At 42.9% G+C, this 26,093-nt stretch overlaps 2 protein-coding genes across 3 annotated transcripts in view; one reads left to right on the top strand and one right to left on the bottom strand.

Moving 5' to 3' along the window:
* Positions 1–194, bottom strand: part of GMPR2 (guanosine monophosphate reductase 2) — a 40,089-nt gene extending 39,895 nt beyond the window's left edge. The window contains exon 1 of one of the 2 annotated variants that reach the window (XM_068238063.1): positions 23–194. The gene's annotated coding sequence lies outside the window, so the exon portion shown is untranslated. The other variant, XM_068238054.1, reaches the window with a different exon arrangement.
* NEDD8 (NEDD8 ubiquitin like modifier) lies at positions 82–25,146 on the top strand. The gene is made up of 4 exons (XM_068238076.1): positions 82–189; positions 10,348–10,395; positions 10,489–10,571; positions 24,874–25,146. The coding sequence occupies exons 1-4, from the start codon at positions 172–174 to the stop codon at positions 24,956–24,958; spliced, it is 234 nt and encodes a 77-aa protein (XP_068094177.1). The 5' UTR covers positions 82–171; the 3' UTR covers positions 24,959–25,146.
* The last annotated feature ends 947 nt before the right edge of the window (positions 25,147–26,093 follow it).

Genomic DNA, 26,093 nt, shown 5'->3' on the forward strand with positions numbered 1-26,093 from the left:
CTTTTCTACGTAATAACCTTACTTAGGCTAGTTCGGTAAAGAGAGAAGTGACGTCACGCGGCCTGTCACTGGCGGCTTCCTACTTCCTGAGCGCCGCGCCGGAAGTGACTAGGAGCTGGAGAGAGGCAGTGAACATTTTGCCGGGGCTGGAGAGTAGCATACACCGACAGCATGCTTATCAAAGTGAAGGTGAGCAGCGCCCGGGTGATAACAGCGTGTCTGTTGGCGTAACTATGTGATGCCGATGCTTCTGCTTGCCGTAAAGCATTATTGTGGGATAGATTGCGGAGAGCGCCGCACTACAGCAAGGCTGCAATAGGAAAAGCTCTATCGTATCATATTCTGTATATGTCGTAGCATAGTATACTGTGTGTCACGTACGCGAGCATGGATGGATGCATCAATGGGCTCTATTCTCAAAGAGCCAAAAGTACCGCAAAATTTTAGCGCTAAATTCCCGCCAGCGGTAAACTCCGCATTTTTTCAGCATTCACTAACATTTTCCGCATGTTTTCCGCATGCGGGAAAAAAGATGCGGAAACAGGCATTATTCATGCGGGAATCATGCGGTAAAAAGGTCGCATGAAAAAGTGTTTAAAAAAAAAAAGTTAAAGTCCACCAAGCACAGCCCTTAAGCCTCCACACTTCATTAAAGTCAATGGGATGCGGAATATATCACCTACTACTTGTAGGTGATAAAAATTCGGTAATTAACGAAGAAATGATGCGCCTGAACATCTTTGAGAATTGATCTTTTATTGCGGAAAATACCGACTTTTGTGGAAATTTTACCGCATGAATCCCGCACTTTTATCACACTTTTTCCGCATGCGGAAAAAACATGCGGAACATTTTGAGAATCCCAACTTGCCGGTATTTTGGGTGCAAACTTCCCGCATGTACTTTACCGCATGCGGGAAGTCTTTGAGAATAGAGCCCATTGAGTATTTAGAGCTTTGAGACAGGCCTGCCACCCTGATGATGCCTCATTCATTATATCCTCCATTGCCACATCTCATCTCCTGTAAAAACAGACTAGGATGTAGTGGCGGACAAAGCCAATAGTGGGCCCCTGTATAAAACACAAATTGCGCCCCCCCCCCAGCAAAAAGTGGCTGTGGCCATAACAAGGGGGTGCAGTTGAAAATTGCACATTTACTAAAACAGCCTGTGGTGACCTTTTCTGAGCCCCAGAAGTGCTGACAAAGTAAAGGTAATGTAGAATCTGCTTGGGTTAGTCATAAGAGTATAATCCTACATTAGTTATAATCTTTTCTGGTACTTATCCGTTAGCCGAGCGCATCCGGCAGGTGGCGACAAAACTCCACCAGAGTTACATCTTTCCCTACTATCCATGTCAGCCTGAAGGAGGAATAGTAGCTAGCGCCACCTGCCGGATGTGCCCGGCTAACGGATAAGTACCACCTTTCCTAATTAGAACATATGACAACTCCCCCAAATAACAAATGTAGCAGTTGTAAGTTACCCAAACAACACGGTTGTGCAGCATGCCCACCCGAACAACACGGTTGTGCAGCATGCCCACCCAAATGATATGGTTGTGCAGCAAGCCCACCTAAATAACAGTTATGCAGCAGTATGTGCAGTAGCAGAAGTAACAAATTTACACAAGTACTGCTCTTCCCAACAAAAAGTCAGATGGAATGAAAATAAACGTTGCCAATACTTGTAACACTTTGTATACAAAATTATTTTTGATGCATTTTATTATTGACCATGTAAAGCAACTTTTACAAGACGCAAGACTTACAATTAATGTGAATTTCAGTATTTTCACGTTTCAAGGTTAGAGGATAGAGGGCGCATTCACAGTGGGACATTAGTATCCTGCGTTATAAAGTCATAACGCAGGTTAAAGAGAATCAGAGACGTAGAAGAAATAGATTTATACATACCTGGGGGTTCCTCCAGTTCCATAAGCCTGGATCGCTCCCACGCCGCTGTCCTCTGATGCCTCTGTCCGCTGGTACTGAGTCCCGTAATTTCCGCCAGTCGACGCAAGTGCAGTGCGCTCCCTCTGTATTGCGCAGGCGCATGCGTACAAAGCTGGAGGGAGCCCCTGCACATGCGTACAACTGGTCGCGTCCGGCGGAAGTGACGGGACCCAGTACCGGCGATAGAGGCAGCGGAGGATGGTGGCGTGGGAGTGATCCAGGCTTATGGGGCTGGAGGAAGCCCCAGGTATGTATAAAATCTTTTTCCATTTTTTTAGCTATGCTTCATCTCTGGTTCCCTTTAACCACTTCCCCGCCCCAGTACATTATATCTATGCCCCTCTAAACTTTACTCCCCCCCCCCCCCCGGGGCGTAGATATAGGTACCTCCACAGCCGCTGTCTGCTCTCCCGCTCCCGAGCTCGTTCTGCTCGCCCGGAGATCAGTGAATGGGAACACAGTTCCCATTCATTGATCTAAAGCTACGTACACACATATGACAATGGTCGTTCGTTGTGAACGACAAACGAACTTTTAATTGACGAAAGAACGACCTACGTAAATATAGCTTTTAAAGGTGTGTAACGATCTGATCTTTAGAACGAACGTTACATCACGTAAAGCAACTATTGCGTTTGCGCATAAAAACTAAAAGTTCCATGGAGAAATAGTGAAATGCGCATGTCAAGCCTAGTACGAACGACCATTTTCGAATGATGTACTACTTTTGCAAACGATCGTCGTTGGCAAAAATCTGCCAAGCTAGATTGTTGGTTTTTAACGATCTAGCTTGTCCGTCGTTAGACTTAATGGTCGTTGGCTGCTTTTTTTTTTTAAACGATCGTCGTTTGAAATGATCGGGGAGCGATCGTTTCAAACGACTATAGTCGCATGTGTGTACGCACCTTTAGTCCCCGTATGAGAAGCCGTGCGATTGTTATGAGAAAAAGTTTCCCATCCTCAGAACATTTCCTGTAAGTGTGTACATAGTACACTTTCAGGCCGTGTTACCAAAAAAATAACTGAGGCCAACTTGTGGCCAAATAGTAAAATAAAAAAATATTTTTTTTCTCATTTAAAGCATTTTTTACATTTACTGTTAACCATTTCCCTCCCACACTCTCCCCAAGCTACCCAAACATTTTTTTTTTTATAATTTAAAAAAAAAATTGGCAATTAAAAAAAATAATACATAAGTAGTTACCTTAGGGACTGAACTTTTTAAATATGTACTGAACTCTGCTGCTCGACTCATTCATCTCTCCTCTCGCTCTTCCTCTGCTGACCCTCTCTGTCAAGGTCTTCACTGGCTACCAATTATTGAGAGGATTCAGTTCAAACTCTTAACCATAACCTACAAAGCTCTCCACAATCTCTTTCCCCTGTACATCTCCTCACTAGTCTCCAGATACCAACCCAACCGCAATCTCAGATCTGCACACGAGCTTCTTCTATCCTCTTCTACAATTACCTCCTCACATTCACGTGTACAAGACTTCTCACGTGCCTCACCCCTCCTCTGGAATGCCCTTCCACAACACATCCGCCACTCTCCCACCTTCGAAATCTTTAAACGTTCCCTCAAAACCCACCTTTTCCGACAAGCATATTCTCTAGCTTAGGCCATGCACCCACTAAATAACCTAATTACGCACTGCCTGTACATATACTGTATACTTCCCCCACCTCTTGTTTCCACCCCATTCCTTTAGATTGTAAGCTCGCAAGGGCAGGGCTCTCACCCTTTTGTGTCATGGACTGTTATTAATTTAATTGCTTGCACACTGTTAGACATTTATACATTTTAGCAGGGCTGTGGAGTCGTGGAGTCGGAGTCGGGCAATTTTTGGTGCCTGGAGTCGGAGTCGGGAAAAAATGCACCGACTCCGACTCCTAATGAATTTGTAACTGTAATTAAAATAGAAAATATGATAAAATGTTCTATTTCTCAGATAAGTCATTAAAAATAATGTATATATACACTATATATACAGTAATAGCTGTGCTCAGTCCACAAAAATGAAATAAACCAATCAAAATTAGTTACTTGTGCTGCTTCAATAAAGCAGTCCCCGTATTTTTAAGGTCAGATATACATATCTGATTGTGACTGTATATATGATGTGTACACCGGAATCTCATATATACTAAATAACATCTATGCTGTAAGTATAAAGCCTGATGTGTAACCATGTCACTAATAGAGATGGTCAATGAGATGGAAATAATTCTGCATTGATGCTGATTTATGCAAATGTATGCACTCCCTTTGCTGATGAAATCAAATAATTTGATATGTTATTAAAATTTGGTTTGGTGACTACAAATTAAAGGGAAACTGAGATGGATGAAAAGTAAAGTTTTATACATACCTGGGGCTTCCTCCAGCCTTCTTCAGGCTAATCAGTCCCTCACTGTCTTCCACCACCCGGATCTTCTGCTATGAGTCCTGGTAATTCAGCCAGTCAGCGCTGTCCGGCCACATGCCGCTCCCACAGCCAGGAACATTCTGCACCTGCGCAATAGTGCTGCACAGGTGTAGAATGCTCCTGGCGGCGGAGTGTGTGCATGCGCACTACGCCTGACTGGCTCAAGTACCTGGACTCATAGCAGAAGATCCAGGTGGTGGAGGAGGACAACGAGGGACTGATTATCCTAAAGGCGGCTGGAGGAAGCCCCAGGTATGTATAAAACTTTAATTTCATCTGTCTCAGGTTTACTTTGTTACACAGTAGTACTATACTCTACATATGCACTCCCCACAGAGCTGCAGGGAATCCACTGAGAATGTTGTGCACATTGAACACAGAGGTGTTGTCTGTTTACATCTCCTCATTCCCCTGCAGAGTACCTGCACACCACTCTTACATGTACCCACACTTACATTGCCTAGGGCCTGATCCATGTACAGATTGTGCATGAAGAATGTGTAATAGAGGAAGAATCTCCTCATTCCCCTGCAGAGTACCTGCACATCATTCTTACATGTACCCACACTTACATTGCCTAGGGCCTGATAGATGTTCTTTGTTCCGGTTTGTACCTTTTTACAAGTACTCTTACCAAGGACTAGTTTTAGTCTAAAGGGAATAAATATAGTAGTCTACATATCCTTCTAACTTCAGTTGTCTTGTAAAATTCCTAAGCGTTGGCAGTTAAGAGACGAATTTCATGTTACATACTTTTAATCAACAAAATTGTAATATGCAAATTAGAGGAGTCGGAGTCGTGGAGTCGGAGTCGGTGGAATCCTAAACTGAGGAGTCTGAGTCGGTGGATTTTTGGACCGACTCCACAGCCCTGCATTTTAGTCATCATGTTAAATCAAATTGTAATCAGCAGTGCTGTATCTTGTATCAGTGTTCATATTTGATGTATATCATTGTCTGTATCATTATGTATCCCTTGTTTGTTTTCTTACATTGTACAGCGCCACGGAATATGTTGGCGCTTTATAAATAAATAATAATAATATGTACAGTGTTCTCCCCAGAATTTTTTTCCAGCCGGGTGGCATGAAAAAGTAGCCGGGTGGGTCGAGATGAAAATGCAGGGCAACTCTGCTTACAGCATAGGAGGAGGTGAAGAGATGAGCCGATGACAGCCGGGTGGTCACCAAATCTAGCCGGGTGGAGCACCCGGCTAAAAGAGCCTGGGGAGAACACTGATGTATGTCAATAGGGTATATTATTGTTACCTTATAAATTATGGGATTGTGAATAGTGATGGACGCAAAACCAAAAAGTAAATAAAAAATGCACCTTTTATTTCCAAATAAAATATTGGTGCCAGACATTGTGAAAGGGACATAATTTAAATGGTGTAATAACCGGGACAAATGCGCAAATCAATTATGTGGATTTTAATTACAGTAGCATGCATTATTTAATAACTATAATGTCCGAAACCTGAAAAATGTTTTCAATTTTTTTTCTTATTTTGCTATTAAAAAAATGTAAAATAAAATAATTCTTGGCATATTGTACCACTTAAAGAAAACCTGAACTGAAAATTAAAAGTCAAAATAAACATACACAAGTCATACTTGCCTTCCATGTAGTCTACTCCTCAGTGTCTTTCTCTTGTCCCGTGTCGTATTTGCAAGGATACAGAGGCGCCAGTAGGATAAAACAAGATAAAAGGTTTAAAACGGTTTAGGTGGCGGTGGTGGACCGTCCACACACAAACAGACAAAAAATCGCTGTTGATTGTAGAAAAAAAATTCACAATTTATTCACATACTCCTACATAAAAGTGCAACGCGTTTCACGGGCAAACATCCCGCTTCATCAGGCAATAAACGAACGGAGTATCTCACAGCTCACAGCTGTGAGATACTCCGTTCGTTTATTGCCTGATGAAGCGGGATGTTTGCCCGTGAAACGCGTTGCACTTTTATGTAGGAGTATGTGAATAAATTGTGAATTTTTTTTCTACAATCAACAGCGATTTTTCGTCTGTTTGTGTGTGGACGGTCCACCACCGCCACCTAAACCGTTTTAAACCTTTTATCTTGTTTTATCCTACTGGCGCCTCTGTATCCTTGCATATTAAGTTGTCCACCCTTGGTGGAAGGGTGATATACCCTCTTTTCCTATCTACAGAGAGCGACATCTTAGTCCTGAGTGGGGTCAGGCTTAATCTCCCCACCTGCGTATACAGTGGTTGCCTTAGAGCAACCCAGGTTTGTAAGTATAATACTTACTTTTAACATTTTTCTCTATTTATACAACATACTACACTATATTGGGCTCTCGGTCTCCCTTTTCTCGTGTCGTATTTGTTCACTGTGATCAAGGGAATTTTCCGTCCTCCATTTTGAAAATGGCCATTACCCATAACGGCTTTCTGGTCAGCACACAGTTAAAATGTAACATCGCCCACTTAAAGAGAACCTATACTGAGTAAAAATATTTAAAATAAACATACGAGGTAACTTCAAATGAACATTACATAGTTACCTCGCCATCAGTTCCTCTCAGAAGCTTACCATTTTCTTCTGACAATAATCCCTTCCAGTTCTGACAACATTTTGTCAGAACTGAAATATATCAGTTGCTGTCAGTTATATATCAGCTACTGTCAGTTATAGCTGAGAGGGAAACTGATGTACCAGGTAATGTCCATGTTTCCCTATGGCTCAAGTGGGCGATGTTACAGTTTAACTGTGTGCTGACCAGAAAGCTGTTATGGGTAATGGCCATTTTCAAAATGGAGGACGGAAAATTCCCTTGATCACAGTGAACAAACAGGACGCAGGACAGGAGAGAGAGATTGCAGAGTAGACTACATGGAAGGTAAGTATGACTTGTGTATGCTTATTTTGACTTTTAATTTTCAGTTCAGGTATCCTTTAAGCCATAGGGAAACATGGACATTACCTGGTACATCAGTTTTCCTCTCAGCTATATAACTGACAGCAACTGATATTTTACTGACAGCAACTGATATATTTCAGATCTGACAAAATATTGTCAGAACTGGAAGGAAATATTGTCAGAAGAAAATGGTGAGCTTCTGAGAATAACTGATGACAAGGTAACTATGCAATGTTCATTTGAAGTTACCTCATGCGTTTATTTTAAATATTTTTACTCGGTACAGGTTCTCTTTAAGGAAAGCCAAATTGGTGGTGAAAAAAAAACAAGATATAGTTAATTTCATTGTGATAAGTAGGGATATTGGTGAATGCATGGAAGGAGTGCTGAAAGGTGAAAATTGCTCTGGTGCTCAAGGGATAAAACCCTCAGTTGTGAAGTGGTTAACGCAATGTAATGTTAAGCCTATGTGTTGTAAATGTTGAGTTATGGTAACTCACTGCTTGTAGTGCGTTACCTCTAAACGCAGACATTAAACAGTTACAGAGAGGCATACTTTTCATTACCTGTATGTTCCACTGTATCTACTGTATGCCATAGTAACAGTGTTAATGTGCATTACCACATCTTTTTTGCATTGCATTGTAATGCTGTGTTGCGACTTGAACGTTGCATTACAACGCAACGTCCCACTGTGAATATGTCCTGAAGCATAGAAAAAAAAGGTTTGATTCTATCCCCAGCCAACATCCAAGGTCCATGTTAAAAACCTAACTGGTGCGCATGACAGAAGGGGACCCCGGGCTCTGCCACCACCCCTAAACCCACAGGCGACATCATTAAGCTTCAACTTGAATCTTGATTCCGCTTAAGTAGTTGTGAATTTGATTACTGTACTCCCATACATAGTTTGGCGTTGAAGATAATAATACTAAACCAAAAACTGCAAAGAATTAATATGTGTAGGCTTCACTGATTGTAAACAGAATCGTGCTAATTTCTCTCACAGACAAGATTCTTGAACGAACTGGGTATCGCATACACATGCGGTTGTTACTCCCTGCACTGTGAACTGAGGGGGGGGAGGGAGTCTTATGACACTGATCACATTCAGTTTTGGACAAAGGAATGTAGGATAAGTTTTATATGGGGCTTTTATTGTGTATGGTGCCAAAATGTAAACGTAGTTTAAATGGCCAAGATGAACACTAAATGATTCTCACATACAAGCAGACAGAACTGAGGAAAATCAGAGATATTCTGAAGTGCACATCACCATTAAAAACATGTCTCTTTTTTTCAAACAATTCTTTATTCCGGTAGCACAAGAAAAAGATTGTTCTCTCACTTAGTACAGTCATAAACATTGCATTGTGAAAGTCTTACATAAGAACAATAATTTACTCATGTAAGTGCAGTCAGCAAGATCAAGAATATCATATATTATAACCACCCAAAGAACAAGTATATTGTCTTTGCAGGAGAACTCTGTTTCCCCAGGTACACAAATTGCTTTGAAATTATGTATACAACTTAATTGCACAACTGGTGTTAAAACACTGACTTGTTTGAGGCCTTGTTCACATTGCGTTCGGCTCGCGTGTCCGTTTTTTCCAGCGTTTTTTTTTTTTTTTTTAGGCTGCTTTCACAGTGGGACGTTACAGGAGCACGTTAGAGCAGCCTGTAACGCACAGCAATGAAAAATTAATGGGCTGTTCACAGTGCCCACGTTGCGTTACATTGTAACGCAGCACGTCTACATAACGCACTGCATGCAGTACTTTACACGCGGCTAAGCCGCGTTAGACTGTTTGCACATGCTCAGTAGGGTTTTTTTTTTTCATTTTATGGGCGGAGAGGAGGCGGGGAGAGGCCACTACATAGCCAGGCACATGGCTACTTATTATTTACTGCACTTGCAGTGTTTATATCCTGGAGCGGCCGTGGATTGGCTGGCAGGACCACGTGATGCGGAGAGCTCCGCTCACGTGGTCTCCGTAGTGCCTCCGGCAGAGCAGGCGCACCAAGAGCTGCTTGTAACGCGGCTCTTGGTAGCGTCCTGCTCCAACACCACTAGGCGTTGCGTTAGGGTCACGTTATGTGCCCTATAACGTCCCCTAAACGCAACGTCCTGGTGTGTAAGTAGCCTTAAAGCAGTTTCCGGCGATTTTCTGCGCGTCCGCTTGTTTTTGTGGGCATTTTTGTAAGCGCTTTTGCAGAGCGCTTCCGTCTTTTGATCCAGAAAAAAATCTGGAAACAATAAATGTATTTTTTTTTAAAGAGAGTCTGAAGCGAGAATAAATCTCGCTTCAGACCTCATAGTTAGCAGGGGCATGTGTGCCACTGCTAAAACGCCGCTATCTCGCGGCTTAACGGGGGTCCCTTCACCCCAAATCCCCTCCGTACATCACGGAATCTCTTCCGCATTGGGGCAGGGCTAACCGCCGCAGCCCTGCCTCCCGCGCGTCTATCAGACGCGTACCTCCGCCTCTCCCCCGCCCCTCTCAGTCTTCCTTCACTGAGAGGGGCGGGGGAGAGGCGGCGATGCGCGTCTGATAGACGCGCTGAGAGGCAGGGCTGCAGCCGTTAGCCCTGCCTCCAGGAAAAGCAAAATTTACGACCATTTTGGTCGTTTATTTTGCAGGGGGGGGTTTGGGGGTGAAGGGACCCCCGTTTAGCCGCGGGATGGCAGCGTTTTAGCAGGGGCACACGCGCCCCTGCTAACTATGAGCTCTGAAGCGAGAATTATTCTCGCTTCAGTGTCTCTATAAAAACCGCTCACGCAATCGCTTGCCAAAGCGATTTTGTGAACGGTTTGCATTTTTCCTATACCTTCCATTGAGGCGAATCGCCTCAAAAATGGCTCAAGCACCGCTTAGAAAAGCGAATCGCAAACAAACCGTTCAGATATGAACTCTCTCATAGAGAATCATTGCACAAGCGGTTTCAGGGCGATTTTGAAAATCGCCCAGGCTTACATTTTTACAAAAACGCCTATAATCTGAACAAGGCCTAAGTTTTGAATTGTTTAGCTTAAATGCGAGTGAATCTTATTTCTGTTTTTTCATTTTCAGACGCTGACTGGAAAGGAGATAGAAATCGATATTGAGCCAACTGACAAGGTACGGTGTCGGCTTAATGTTCCATGGCCTGTGTGTACATATGTGTGAATGCTACAATATATCTACATTCATATATATTTCAATATTTCACAGGTCGAGAGGATTAAAGAACGTGTAGAAGAAAAGGAGGGTATTCCACCACAACAGCAAAGGCTGATTTATAGTGGGAAGCAAATGTAAGCTATTCAATTTGATTTTCTCATTTGTACATACCACAGTTGTGGTGTAGGTGTACAGAGCTTATTAGTGAGGGACCCAGCTTGAAATATCCTCTTGGTACACTCCAACGCAAAATGAGTGAAACTTCTCCAAACATGTGAGAAGCAAATTCCCTGCACACTGTAAATGCCCTAATTTTGGATTTGCGTTTAAGATGATTAACTGTAAATACCTTTTTGGATTAAGGAAATATTGTACTTTACAGTAGCCATGTTAGGGAGTCTTTCCCAAGAACGCCTTATTAAATAGGTGCTGGCTTACTGAATAGGACAAGCCAAGATATACCCACCTACTGCTCAGTAAGTTGACAGTGGATAAATTATGAACATTTATTGTGTTTAAATAGTATCACCAAATGTAATCCCATAAAACACAGTATAATCAGCAGATACAATATGCTGCATTTGATTGGTCCATTTTACACAGAATTTGAATCGACCCTGGAGTATTAGCAACTCATTGACTACTGCTAGTGGTTATCAGGCATGGCTTAAAGCGGAATATAACCCTACATTTCAACTTTGCTCTAAAATATTATTTACAGCATATTATATGCAAAAAGCATTTTTTTTACTAGACCAGCATTGGAAGGGTTAAACACAGAGGTTTAAAGTTCTGTGGAGAGATATGCAGAAGTTCAGATTGTTACATTCTATCTAGTTATATGTATCTATTGATAAATGTTACACACTCTTTGGCTGTCCTCCAAGTTCCTTCTCAGTCAGAGAGAGAGTGAGTCACATTCAACACTTAGGCCTAGTGCACACCAAAAACCGCTAGCAGATCCGCAAAATGCTAGCAGATTTTGAAACGCTTTTTCTTATTTTTCTGCAGCGTTTCAGCTAGCGTTTTGCGGTTTTGTGAAGCGTTTTTGGTGTAGTAGATTTCATGTATTGTTACAGTAAAGCTGTTACTGAACAGCTACTGTAACAAAAACGCCCGGCAAACCGCTCTGAAGTGCCGTTTTTCAGAGCGGTTTGCGTTTTTCCTATACTTAACATTGAGGCAGAAACGCATCCGCAATCCAAAATCTGCAGCAGCCCGGGAGTATGCGTTTCTGCAAAACGCCTCCCGCTCTGGTGTGCACCAGCCCATTGAAATACATTACCCTAGCGGATCCGCACCCGCAAGCGGATCGCAAACTGCAGCCGAACCGCTCTGGTGTGCACTAGGCCTCAGATACATTTATGTAAACAAAATATATCTATTTCAGCTTCGGATGCGTCTGCAGAAATCTCCAGGAACTTTAAAGCCCTGTGTAACCCTTCCAATGCTGGTCTAGTAAAAAGAAAAATGCTGGTTGCATATAATATACTGTAAATAATGTTTTAGAGCAAAGTTGAAATGCAGGGTTATACTCCGCTTTATATATATATATATATATATATATATATTATTTTTTATTTATTTTTTTCTCAAAAAATTAGCATATTGTGATGAAGTTCATTATTTTCTGTAATGTACTGATAAACTTTAGACTTTCATATATTTTAGATTCATTACACACAACTGAAGTAGTTCAAGCCTTTTATTTTTCTTATTGATGATTTTGGCATACAGCTCATGAAAACCCAAATTTCCTATCTCAAAAAATTAGCATATTTCATCCAACCAATAAAAGAAAAGTGTTTTTAAAACAAAAAAAGTCAACCTTCAAATAATTATGTTCAGTATGCACTCAATACTTGGTCGGGAATCCTTTTGCAGAAATGACTGCTTCAATGCGGCGTGGCATGGAGGCAATCAGCCTGTGGCACTGCTCAGGTGTTATGGAGGCCCAGGATGCTTCAATAGCGGCCTTATGGTGCGTACACACGTGCGACTATAGTCGTTTGAAACGATCGTTCCCCGATCATTTCAAACGACGATCGTTACAAAAAAGAAGCCAACGACAATTAACTCCGACGCCCGAGCCAGTTCGTTGTAAACGAAAGTTCGGCCGTGGCGGATTTTTCTAAACGACGATCGTTTGAAAAAATAGTACATCGTTAGCAAACGGTCGTTCGTACTAGGCTGGACATGCGCACATCGCTTCAAATCTATATGACTGTACTTGCCATGATGGAACGTTTGTTCAATGATTGTGTCCCATGTTTTATAATGTGTCACATTAAACAATGATTGTAATTGTAACAGGATAGGATATTTAAAGTTTAGTTAGTGCTGAATAAAAATGACATTAAACTTCCAAGTTGGTACAGTATGCAAATTTGTAGCGTACAGTATGGAACGCTCGTTTTAGTTACGTTACTTCCTTCAGTCTACAGGCCATTCATTTAAACGTGTGTTCCGTTCTGAATAATGATGAGATCGTTCACAATATGTAAATTCGTACGTCATTTCCGTATCGTTCGTTTTCAAACGATCTTATCGTTGTTCCCGTGTAAACCTTCTTTCAACGACCGTTTAATTATGTCTTATTAAACCATCGTTCGTCGTGTGATACGAACGATCGTTGTCGTATGTGTGTACGTAGCATTAAGCTCATCCAGAGTGTTGGGTCTTGCGTCTCTCAACTTTCTCTTCACAATATTCCACAGATTCTCTATGGGGTTCAGGTCAGGAGAGTTGGCAGGCCAATTGAGCACAGTAATACCATGGTCAGTAAACCATTTACCAGTGGTTTTGGCACTGTGAGCAGGTGCCAGGTCATGCTGAAAAATGAAATCTTCATCTCCATAAAGCTTTTCAGCAGATGGAAGCATGAACCCACTTTTGAACCAGAAACAGCGGCAGTAGCGCCTAACCTGGGCTACAGAGAAGCAGCACTGGACTGTTGCTCGGTGGTCCAAAGTACTTTTTTCGGATGAAAGCAACTTTTGCATGTCATTCGGAAATCAAGGTGCCAGAGTCTGGAGGAAGACTGGGGAGAGGGAAATGCCAAAATGCCTGAAGTCCAGTGTCAAGTACCCACAGTCAGTGATGGTCTGGGGTGCCATGTCAGCTGCTGGTGTTGGTCCACTGTGTTTTATCAAGGGCAGGGTCAATGCAGCTAGCTATCAGGAGATTTTGGAGCACTTCATGCTTCCATCTGCTGAAAAGCTTTATGGAGATGAAGATTTCATTTTTCAGCACGACTTGGCACCTGCTCACAGTGCCAAAACCACTGGTAAATTGTTTACTGACCAAGGTATTACTGTGCTCAATTGGCCTGCCAACTCTCCTGACCTGAACCCCATAGAGAATCGGTGGGATATTGTGAAGAGAAAGTTGAGACGCAAGACCCAACACTCTGGATGAGCTTAAGGCTGCTATCGAAGCATCCTGGGCCTCCATAACACCTGAGCAGTGCCACAGGCTGATTGCCTCCATGCCACGCCGCATTGAAGCAGTCATTTCTGCAAAAGGATTCCCGACCAAGTATTGAGTGCATAACTGTACATAATTATTTGAAAGTTTACTTTTTTTGTTTTAAAAACACTTTTCTTTTATTGGTCGGATGAAATATGCTAATTTTTTGAGATAGGAAATTTGGGTTTTCATGAGCTGTATGCCAAAATCATCAATAAGAAAAACAATAAAAGGCTTGAACTACTTCAGTTGTGTGTAATGAATCTAAAATATATGAAAGTCTAATGTTTATCAGTACATTTCAAACACAGACCGAGAAAATTTTGTACCAGGAAATATATAACAAACACTAAGTCCAAGAGGGACAGGCCCTATAGGTACTAGAAAGCACAGATAAGTCGCTTAATATCTAAAAGAGCTATTTGCTCAAGAGGAGGGAACAAACGTATCAGGTTACTCCTCAGTAGGTTAGAACACTTCTCATAAGTGCAGAGACCAATATATAATGTGGAGGTCTTTGCTAATCCCCCACAAAAACGATTGTGGTGTAGCTATTCCACATAGAGGTCGCATGTAAACCTACTACACTATACAGAATATACACAAGGTAAGCTCAGATGCAGGCTTGATAACCTGCTTAGGGAGCTCCTTAGTAGTATGGTATATGCTGCAAAGTGAAAACACTGGAGAGATTGCAGAGTGGATATGAGGTGCTATTTACAAAAGTGCTGTAATATGGAACTCTAACATGTTTCACCCTACGGCTTTTTCAAAGAGTGCTATACATATATACAGTAGTTATTTACAAAGTGCAAGCCCCCCACCAGTAGCAATTCCCCCAGCAACTGCCCAAGTCAGAGCTGAATTGCCTTGTGAGGCACAGGTTTTTATACTGAAGACTGGTGGGGGAAACGCCCAGACTGGGTGTTTGCACGCATTACATTCATGCTCGTTACAGGGTAGATACAAGCCATGCATCTTATTAAGACTTGGGCAGTTGCTGGGGGAATTGCTACTGGTGGGGGGCTTGCACTTTGTAAATAACTACTGTATATATGTATCTCTTTGAAAAAGCCGTAGGGTGAAACATGTTAGAGTTCCATATTACAGCACTTTTGTAAATAGCACCTCATATCCACTCTGCAATCTCTCCAGTGTTTTCACTTTGCAGCATATACCATACTACTAAGGAGCTCCCTAAGCAGGTTATCAAGCCTGCATCTGAGCTTACCTTGTGTATATTCTGTATAGTGTAGTAGGTTTACATGCGACCTCTATGTGGAATAGCTACACCACAATCGTTTTTGTGGGGGATTAGCAAAGACCTCCACATTATATATTGGTCTCTGCACTTATGAGAAGTGTTCTAACCTACTGAGGAGTAACCTGATACGTTTGTTCCCTCCTCTTGAGCAAATAGCTCTTTTAGATATTAAGCGACTTATCTGTGCTTTCTAGTACCTATAGGGCCTGTCCCTCTTTGTTTATCAGTACATTACAGAAAATAATGAACTTCATCACAATATGCTAATTTTTTGAGAAGATTGTGTGTGTGTGTGTGTGTGTGTGTGTGTGTGTGTGTGTGTGTGTGTGTGTGTGTGTGTGTGTGTGTGTGTGTGTGTGTGTGTGTGTGTGTGTGTGTGTGTGTGTGTGCGTGCGTGCGTGCGTGCGTGCGTGCGTGCGTGCGTGCGTGCGTGCGTGCGTGCGTGCGTAATTTTTTTTTTTTTTTTTTTTTTTTTTTTATGCTTTTTTATTGCGCTCTTGTTTCTAACTTCACTACTATAACATCCTCATACAATGCCCCCATTTATAGTATTCCCTCACTATAGTGTTTCACCATGATAATAGTGTCCTTTTATTATTCTCCTGAGTGGTTTCTAGGAGTGCGGAGCAGTGCTATGCAGGAATTTTTGGGTACCTGGCGTCGTAAAAAATGTTCCAAACCCTAACAAAAATTTTAACTGTAATTAAAAGAAAAAAAATCTTATCAAATACGCTCTGTCTCAGATAATAGTCACCATATATAATTTGTATATACAGAAATAGCAGTGCTTAGTTCACAAAAATGAAATACCATATTTTTTGGGCCATAAGACGCACTTTTTCCCCATCAAAAGAGGGGAAAAATGTTGGCGCATCTTATGGTCTGCATGTGCCACCACAGACCTGCCTCCCCTAAATCCCTGGTAGTCTAGTGTATGTCGTGTTGATCCTCTGTCCCCTGTTGTGTCCCATTTGCTGTGTTGTACAATTTGTGCAATGACACCGGCAAGCCTCCTTTCTCTCCCTCCGATGTGCATAGTGCTGCAGTCTGCACTCTCTCCCTCCCTCTGATATACCCAGTGCTGCTGCCTGCAGCGACCAGCGTTTCTCGCTCATTCACGCTCTGTCCGAGAGAGCAGTGGCTCTGCTCGCTATATCCGGAGTGTTCTTGCGCACTCTGGCTTGAAGCGTTCCTCGCTTGATGAGGTTATCAAGGGACCCTAAGCCAGAGTATGGAAGAACTCTCTGGGTATAGCGAGCAGAGCAGCTGCTCTCCCGGACAGAGCGTGAGTGAGCAAGTAACGATCGCTGCAGACAGCAGCACTGGGTATATCGGAGAGAGTGCAGACTGCAGCACTATGCATATCGGAGGGAGGGAGGCTTGCCAGGGTCATTGCACAAATGGCACAACACGGCAAATGGGATACATGAGGGTGCACAACAGGAGGCACAGGAGGACACAATGAGTACAAGGGGGGGACACAGGAGGAACTCAGCAGGACACAAGAGGGAGATAACTGGGAAGAAGAAATACATAAGATGCCCCTGCACCAGGGTTAGTATATGATTTTATTTTTTTGTTTTTTTTCTCTAAACCTAGGGGGGGGGTCTTATGGTCTGGAGCATCTTATGGTTTGAAAAATACGGTAATAAACCAATCAAAAACCAGTTACTTTTGCTGCTGCAATGTATTCCCCTTATTTTTAAAATTGGAGATACATATTATTTATATAGCGCCAACTTCTTCTGTAGCGCTGTACATAGTACAAAGCAAATATTGGGGAAATTCAAGACACTGTACTGTCATGACATTCAATAGTACAAATACATACATAGTTAATAGGTAGTTTGAGATCTCTAAAGTTGGTGCATGTTCATATGGTAATTTACAGCAGTATGAGAATCACTAGGAGGAGGTCCCTGCCCTTGTGAACTTACAATCTAGAACAGACGTGGGCAAACTCGGCCCTCCAGCTGTTAAGGAACTACAAGTCCCACAATGCATTTGCCTTTGAGTCATAACTGTGGCTGTCAGACTCCTGCAATGCATTGTGGGACTTGTAGTTCCTTAACCAGTTCACCCCCAAGGGTTTTTACTCTAACGGACCAGAGCAATTTTCACTTGTCAGTGCTCCTCCCTTTTATTCCCTAATAACTTTATTACTACTTATCACAAGAAAATGATCTATACCTCGTTTTTTTCGCCACCAATTAGGCTTTCTGTGGGTAGTACATTTTGCTAAGAATTTTTTTATCCTAAATGCGTTTTAATGGGAAAAAAACAAAAAAAATGAAAATAATTATTTCTCCGTTTTCAGACATTATAGTTTTAAAATTAAACATTCTCGTGTGGTTAAAACAAACACCGTTTATTTGCCCAGTTGTCCCGATTATTAAACCGCTTAAATTATGTCCCTATCACAATGTATGGCGACAATATATTATTTTGAAATATAGGTGTTATTTTTCTGTTTTGTTTTTTTTGTTCTGGCCAGAATTATCAGCCCCTATATAATAAATTAAAATTAATTTTCCCCCATAAAATATAGATTAAAAAAAGCTGAGTCCCTAAGGCAACTATTTATTTATTTTAAGCTGATTTTTATTTACAAGTGTTTTTTTTTTTTTGGGGGGGGGGGGGTTGGAAGTGTTATTTTATTAATTGTGTGTGTGTGTGTGTGTGTGTGTGTGTGTGTGTGTGTGTGTGTGTGTGTGTGTGTGTGTGTGTGTGTGTGTGTGTGTGTGTGTGTGTGTGTGTGTGTGTAATATACTTTTTGGCCACAAGATGGCGCTAGTGAAAACTCTCCCATATAGGAAGTGATCACTTTTTTTTTTTTTTTTTTTTTTTTTTTTTTTTTTTTACTCTTTATTAAACTGTAACATTTCCTGTTTTTATGAATGGACGCGGCCGTTGTTTGCGGTCGCGTCCATTCACTCCAGGCAGTGTGATTGGGTAGAGGACCACTCGGTCCTCTTCCCCAATCACTCAGCACAGGATCCCGACGGTAATGGCGGCGGTAGCGGCGTGCACACGTTCCCGCGACGTATTAAAACGTCATGTTGCCATTAACAGGCAAAAGCATGACATTTTAATACGATACATTGCCATTAAATGGTTAACAGCTGGAGGGCCAAGTTTGCCCATGCCTGATCTAGAAGGTAGTGGGTAGGAAACAATAGGGAAGGAAACACAGGGGTTAATGGGTGAGGCACCTTTAGTGCTACCTACAGCAAAAGCAAATTAGTTTGAAGGTTTTTTTGGCTGTTTTTCTACACAAAATGAGTGACTGACAGGAATCATCAACCCTTCCAGTCTGAACAGTCTGTTATAATCAAAGTGGAGTAGTTGAGTATTTGTATCCCTTTTACATGAGCAATCTGAAATAATGAGTCATTAATCCTAACAATATTTAAGGCTGAAGGGATTGCCTATACATGAACAGTGGAAAACAACTTTGATGGAAGAAGACTAGCAAGGGGAAAAGTTCTGCTCTGTGCAGCTTCCCATTCATGAAGGAAAAATACCTACGCTGTCTGTAGAGAATACTAGTGCAAAGATTGCTGACTAGAAAATTAATGCAACTTGAGTTAACCATACTGTTTGGAAATTATTAGCTAGCTGTACATTGAAATGTAATTTTTACTAACATTAAATTGCTAAATCATTTTTGCAGCTCTGCCAGGTTTATAACCATTTTTTAGCAAAGGTGTAAAGTGTACCCGGAGGAGAGGGGGAAAAATGTCCAATTTGGGGTACTTACCTCAGAGGGATGCCAGAGACTTCCCTCGTCACCCTTGCTCTTGAAGCGCTGGGACCCTCTCTCCGAAACTCATCAATGACTCCTTGTCAACAGCACGGCTGCATGGAGCCAAACTGGTTACTTTTCTCCCTTGAGCGCCAGCTTCATGCTACAGTGCAGGCGTTAGCCATCCTGCTCTGCACAGTGCATCTACGCCTGTTCATGTACGGGAGCATAGCCACGGGTTTCAGTGGGTCCCAGTGCTGGAAAAGTGAGGTGGGGGGCAGGGTAAGACTCTGGAGGACCCTTAGACTTCCTTTCCTCCCTGCGTCCTCCAGGACGGCCCTCTTGAGATTGTGTTAGTCTCCCCTCTCAAATTGGAAACACCTTTAAAGAAATTAAACAATTAGCTCAGTATAAAGCCCACCCCCACACAATCTCCCTACGTTTTTAGTTTGTTTCCCAGACTCCATGGAAGCACCTGGATTGTACTGCTGTAGGGGAGCCTGTTGGCACCTACATGTGTTTGTTAGTACTGGTTTGGTTTGTAATGGGAGGCGGTTTAGGTCAGCATGGTGGTGCGACCTGCACATGGAGGTATGGACAGAGGTACCTGGACTCCTTGTGGATCGGAGGAGGTTCGGAGAGACCCTGCTCGGTTCACCGCTTTTCTGGCTCTGGCGGCTGTACCGATAGACGCTACTGACATTTCCGGGTGGCGCCGGATGAGACGTATTGTACGCGTCATTGGAAGCGACGCGTATCATGTGACGCATTGGCAGAATTTGCATGCGTCAACGTCACGTGTACGGTACAGCGCGTGCAGGCGGGGATAAGAGCCATCCCGGAAGGAGGCAGTGCGGTTAGTTTGGACGCACTTGCAGCACGCCTTGCACTAACTCCGGAGTCTCTAGGGGGCTATGCAGCAGTCTATGGAGCCCGCCTCAGAGATACAGGAGCCGCCTCCAGCTGGTAACCCTGAGCAGCCGTGATCTCAACTAGCGGTAAGAGGCATTATTGCTATATTGTATTTAGCAAGTCTTTATATTTACATATATAGTAATACACTAGTGGGCCTGTATCTTGTTTATCTTTACAGAAACCAGCTAAGAGCACCTCAAAATCAAAAAAGTGTGCTAAGTGTGGTGTCAGGCTACCTGAGGGGTCTAGTAAGACAGTATGTGGGGATTGTGATAAGGCTAGTAGGTCTAGCAGATCAACCTCTTCCACAGCTAATCCTAAGAGTACCACAGTGGCTTTATTGGATCTGATGAGATCCATGAAACAGGAATTGGCTACTACATTTACGGCACTTAGGTCAGCCTTTCCTAGTTGTCCGGTTCAATCTGCCCCGGTAGTTCAGCTAGAACCACAGGCCCAATTAACCGCTTCTCCTGTAATACAGCAGGTAATTACAACTCAGGCTCAGGTACCCCAGACTAGCACGTCAGAGGGGTCGGTACCTCCAAGTGCATTAAGGGACCCTCCTTTACCGTTGCACGGTCCCTCCCATGTGGGTGCGGGTGAGGATTCTGCGCCTTTATCCTTGGAGGAAATATCAGATGAATCAGAGGACGGGGAGGTCTACTCAGATTCATCAGTACCTCAATCTGCGGGTAAAGTGCCTAGGTATTTATTTAGTGCCGAAGACACCTCAGAGCTTCTTAAAGCAGTCTATGACTCAGAACAGATTGAGGTGCCCAAATCTACTACTACCCCTCAGGATGAGATTTATAGGGGTTTAGAGGATCAGGGGCCCAGAGTATTTCCGGTGCATAGAGCCATTAAAAGTATTATAACTGCTCAATGGAAGGATCCAGAGACTAAGCTCTTTATTCCTAGATCATTTAAACGAAGGTTCCCTTTTGATTTAGATGAACAGGAAGCTTTATTCAAATGTCCGAGACTAGACGCACCCCTCTCCCAGTATTCCAAGGATACTGACCTATCCTTTGAAGACATGGGAGCACTAAAGGATCCCATGGATAAAAAAGTAGACGTTCTGTTGAAGCGGGCTTGGGACTCAACATCGTTCTCTTTTAAACCGGCGACATCGTCTATGTGCATTGCTCGCAATTTGGATAAATGGGTCAGAGGTCTACAGACTCATTTAGAATCAGGCACAGCACATATTAAAATTTTACAGAACCTACCGGTGATTCTAAAATCTGTTGCCTTTTTGGCTGATGCTGCTACAGAATCTTTAAGAGCAGCAGCTAAAACTGTGGCGTTGATAAATTCAGCTCGCAGGGCAGTTTGGTTTAATACATGGGAAGGGGATGTGACATCAAAACAAAAGCTCTGTGGCATGGAGTTTCAGGGGAACCTACTGTTTGGTAGGGACCTTGAAACAGTTTTGGAAAGATCTTCAAATAAGGCTAAGAAATTTCCAGATAAACGTAAGAAAGCAAAACAGCCCTTTCAGAGTAAAAAGCCCTTCTTTAGACCGAGTCAGGACCGCAGAAAACAAGCACAAAATAAAAGATGGACTTATAATGCAGAAAGAGGACGGCCGTTTCTCTTCAATAGGCCCCAACCTACCACCACAACTAAGCCCACAAAATGACTCGTTGATACCGGTAGGGGGGAGACTAATTTATTTTCTTCAGTTTTGGAAGGAGATCACGCAAAACCCTTTTATTTTGAATCTAATACAATACGGTTACAGGATAGAATTCTTATCCGTGCCCCCCTCCCAGTTTGTAATAACAACCTTACCCAGGGAGCCAATCAGAGCAAGAGCACTGATGGATTCGGTCTCTTCTCTCCTTCAAAAGAAGGTAATCTGTCCGGTTCCAGTTCTGGAACGGAACAGGGGATTCTACTCCAGGGTTTTCCTGATTCAGAAACAATCAGGAAAGTTTCGTATGATTTTGAATCTGAAGCCATTGAACCCTTACATTGTGGAGAAGAAGTTCAGAATGGAAAGCATAGCCTCGGTCCGGAACTTGCTTCTTCCGGGCAGTTTTTTAGCGACGGTCGACTTGGAGGATGCTAACCTCCATGTTCCCATCCATCCGATCTTTCAGCAGTTTCTGAGATTTGCGATTCGGTCGGGGGACTCGGTATGCCATTTTCAATATCGAGCCCTTCCGTTTGGGATTTCGTCAGCCCCGCGGATTTTCACAAAAGTAATTGCAGAGGTTATGTCTTTCCTTCATCTCCACAATGTAAGAGTTCTCCCTTACTTGGACGATTTTCTGTTTGTAGGAGAGACGCTGGAGATTTTACGCGAGTGGCTCAATTTTTCTCTCCAGGTACTATCCAGACTGGGTTGGATTGTGAGCAAGGAAAAATCACAGTTGAACCCAGCACAAAGTCTGGTATTCCTGGGGCTCCGGTGGGACACGACGGTGAGGCGTGTCTTCTTACCGGACGTGAAAGTAGAAAGGATAATTTCGGAAGTCAGTTCAGTCAGGATCAGTTCACGGATTCCGCTACGGAAGATAGTATCGCTTCTGGGGCTGATGTCGTCAGCCTTCCCAGCAGTAGAATGGGCTCAGGCTCATTCGCGAGAACTTCAGGCATGGTTCCTGTCTATTTGGAACAGGAGTCATCACTCTTTGGACACACGAGTAGATCTACCGGTCCAGATATCAGGGAGTCTGGATTGGTGGATGCTTCCATTCAATCTCAGTTTGGGTCGCAAGTGGGCCCAGGAGTTACCCCTAAAGCTTTACACGGATGCCAGTGCATGGGGTTGGGGGGCTCATTGTCTGGGACATCAGGTCCAAGACAGATGGAATCTGGAGATGTCTCAGAAGTCGTCAAACTTCAGGGAACTCAGTGCAATCTTTCTAGCACTGCAGGCATTACATCCAGTCATTGCCAACTCAGAGGTTCTGGTGCTTTCGGACAATTTTGTGTCTGTGTGCTATGTCAGAAAGCAGGGAGGAACCAGGGTGCAGGAACTCCCAAGAGCTAACATCTCAAATTTTAGCATGGTCAGAGCTGAATCTGGAATCCATTTCAGCGATCCACATTCAGGGGATCTGCAATAACCGTGCGGACGCACTAAGTCGGAATTGGGGTCAGGAATCAGAATGGGAACTTAATCCGGAAGTTTTAGAGGAAATAGCATCCAATTGGGGGGTTCCCACTCTGGATCTGTTCGCCACGCCAGAAAACGCAAAGGTGGACGATTTTCTGTACCCTGGATCCTTCTTGTTCAATGAATCGCCTAGATGCGCTGTCAGTACCTTGGCCGGAGGGCTTGCTTTATGCGTTCCCCCCCGTTCAAGTTAATTCCGAGGGTTCTAAAAAAGATCCAATCGGAGAGGGCTCATGTGATATTCATTGCACCTTGGTGGCCGAAGCGGGCATGGTTCCCGCTGATTCAATACCTAGCAGTCAGGGGACCCTGGCACCTACAAGTCAGGCCGGATCTCTTGATACAGAGTGGGCAGTACCATCCGAATCCTCAATTCCTGAGACTAACTGCATGGATCCTGAGGAGCAGATGTTAAAGGGTAAAGGGTTTTCTGATCCAGTGGTTAAGACGTTATTAGCCTGTAGAAAACCTAGCACTAGAAGGAAGTATAACAAGGTATGGTATACTTTCTCATCCTGGAAGCAAAAGGATGCTTCCCGGTCAGATATTTGCTCCATACTGGAATTTTTGCAGCAAGGAGTTCATCTGGGACTAACAGCAAGTACTTTAAGAGCTCAGGTGTGGGCACTTTCTGTATTTCTAGGTAGACCTTTATCAACAGATACCCATATAAGAAATTTTTTAAGGTCAGTGGAATGCTCTCAGCCGGTCTGGCAGAAGTTGGTTCCTCCATGGGACTTATCTTTGGTTTTAGATTTTCTAACCACAGGGGAATTCGAACCATTAGATTCAGTGGCAATAAAGTTCCTTACACTCAAGGTAACGTTCCTTATTGCCATAACATCAGCCCGTAGAGTGAGTGACATACAGGCTTTGTCAATTAAGGACCCATTTATGGTCATCCACGCAGATAGGATTGTTTTTAGATTAGACCCTTCCTATCTACCCAAGGTTTCCACTTCCTTTCATAGGTCCCAAGAGATCATCCTGCCCTCGTTCGTTTCCAACCCACAGAATGAGAAGGAAAGGAAATTGAATACACTAGATGTGAGACGAGCAGTATTAATTTATTTAGATAGAACCAGGGACTGGAGGAAGTCTAGCAGTCTGCTAGTAGCCTTTGGTGGTTCGAATAGGGGAGTTCAAGTGACAAAATCCACTATTTCTAGGTGGATTAAGGAAGTAATTAATCTACCTTATAGGGAAGCCCAGATAGAGTTGCCAGCTCAGGTCACTGCACACTCAACGAGGTCGCTCTCTACTTCCTGGGCGGAAAGATCAGGAGCCTCACTGAAACAGATTTGTACGGCGGCAACCTGGTCCAGACACTCAACGTTCATAAAACATTATAGAGTGGAACTCCTCTCCAGCCAGGACCAGGCTTTTGGGCGTAAGGTTCTGCAGGCAGTTATCCCACCCCAAGGTAAATTTTTCTCGCTGAATCTCAGGAGGGCCGTCCTGGAGGACGCAGGGAGGAAGTGCCGGCTGCTTACCTGGTAGCAGTGTTCCGGCAAGTCCTCCAGGACGGCCGCCTAGTTCCCGGCCCTATTGATGGAATATATATAAAGGGGTTATAAACTGTACAGTCTTCTCTTTTAATAAACTGAGGGAGATTGTGTGGGGGTGGGCTTTATACTGAGCTAATTGTTTAATTTCTTTAAAGGTGTTTCCAATTTGAGAGGGGAGACTAACACAATCTCAGGAGGGCCGTCCTGGAGGACTTGCCGGATCACTGCTACCAGGTAAGCAGCCGGCACTTTCTGAAGTATCTGAATTTCTCTCTGTACAATCTCACATATTTGCTTTAAGGTTAATAGTAAAAGTTTCCTTATTTTTAACTGTCTTTGCAACATATTTGGCTCCCATTATGACAACTATACCTAAACTGCATTATTCACTGTGCTTTCCTCACAGGAATGATGAGAAGACTGCTTCAGACTATAAAATCCAAGGAGGTTCAGTGCTACATCTGGTCCTTGCCCTGAGAGGAGGTTGCTGAAAAATGAATAACATTTCCTTCACTGTCCGTTACGGATTTCATTTGTGGAGGTACCACATCCGTGTGGTCTTGTGCTGTGGGACTGCTCTCCACAAACCTCTGCCAGCTTCTTTGTAAAATATTAAGATTATGTTATTGTGCACTGTTATTTTTGTTTATCCCATGAATAAATAGTATTCCCAAATACAGTTACTGGTATATGATTTAACTCTGGGTTATTTTAAAAAGCATAATGAAAGAAGTCACGTCCTGGGAAAAATGTGGAAGATGCCATTGCTGATTTTCTTGTAAAAAAAATTAAAAATTAAAAAAAAAAACCAAATCTATCAACCTAGCTGTCATTTTCACAGCAATAGTTCAAATAACCCAAACAACATGCAGCTTCACTTCCATTTCCTCATATTGGAGCACAGTGCTCGGTGGAAGTGCTAGAAAATCTTGGAAAGTGTGCATGCATGTAAACAAAGGGGAATGAGCAGGGTGAAAGGAGGGGGTCAGAAACAGCAGCCAGGGAATAAGAGGAGAGAGGAAGCGGCCACATTGGCTCATTAAAGTGGACCCACACTAAAAATACAAGATTTCAGAAATAAAATCTATTTTCTAATTTACAATAATAAATAGCAGCCTTTTTACAGCTGCATGATGACAAATATAAAATATTTTACATTTATTGGAGGAACCCCTCCCTTCCTTTCAAATTGCCGGGATTTTTCCGGCAAACTGGTGGAGTAGGAGGTGTCCAGCAATGGAGGAATTGCTAATGGCTGCCCCCAGTATAACCCTAGCTATGAAAAGAGAAGGGTGAAACGCATGCACTGAAATGCTCATAGGAGTGTTTATTTATCTTTGTATGTGTCAGAGTGGTGCAACTAAATATTTTTAATTAAAAAAATGTTTGGTTTGGGTCCGCTTTAACACAAAACTTGGTCAAACTGTATTGGAAACATGACTGGGCATTTCAAATCCACCAAAAGGCAGCATGATGGGAATGAAACTATTTTTTTTATGGAAAAAGCAAGGCAAAATTTGCGATCTCATCTGTGATTCCAATTTTATAAAAAAAATAAAATTCCAGTCTTGCTGAGCTAAACCTTTTCTACTAATATTACAAGGGCTGAATTGTAAGTGATGCAAA

Source organism: Hyperolius riggenbachi, chromosome 1 (genome assembly GCF_040937935.1).
Source record: "Hyperolius riggenbachi isolate aHypRig1 chromosome 1, aHypRig1.pri, whole genome shotgun sequence".
Taxonomy (NCBI): Eukaryota; Metazoa; Chordata; class Amphibia; order Anura; family Hyperoliidae; genus Hyperolius; species Hyperolius riggenbachi.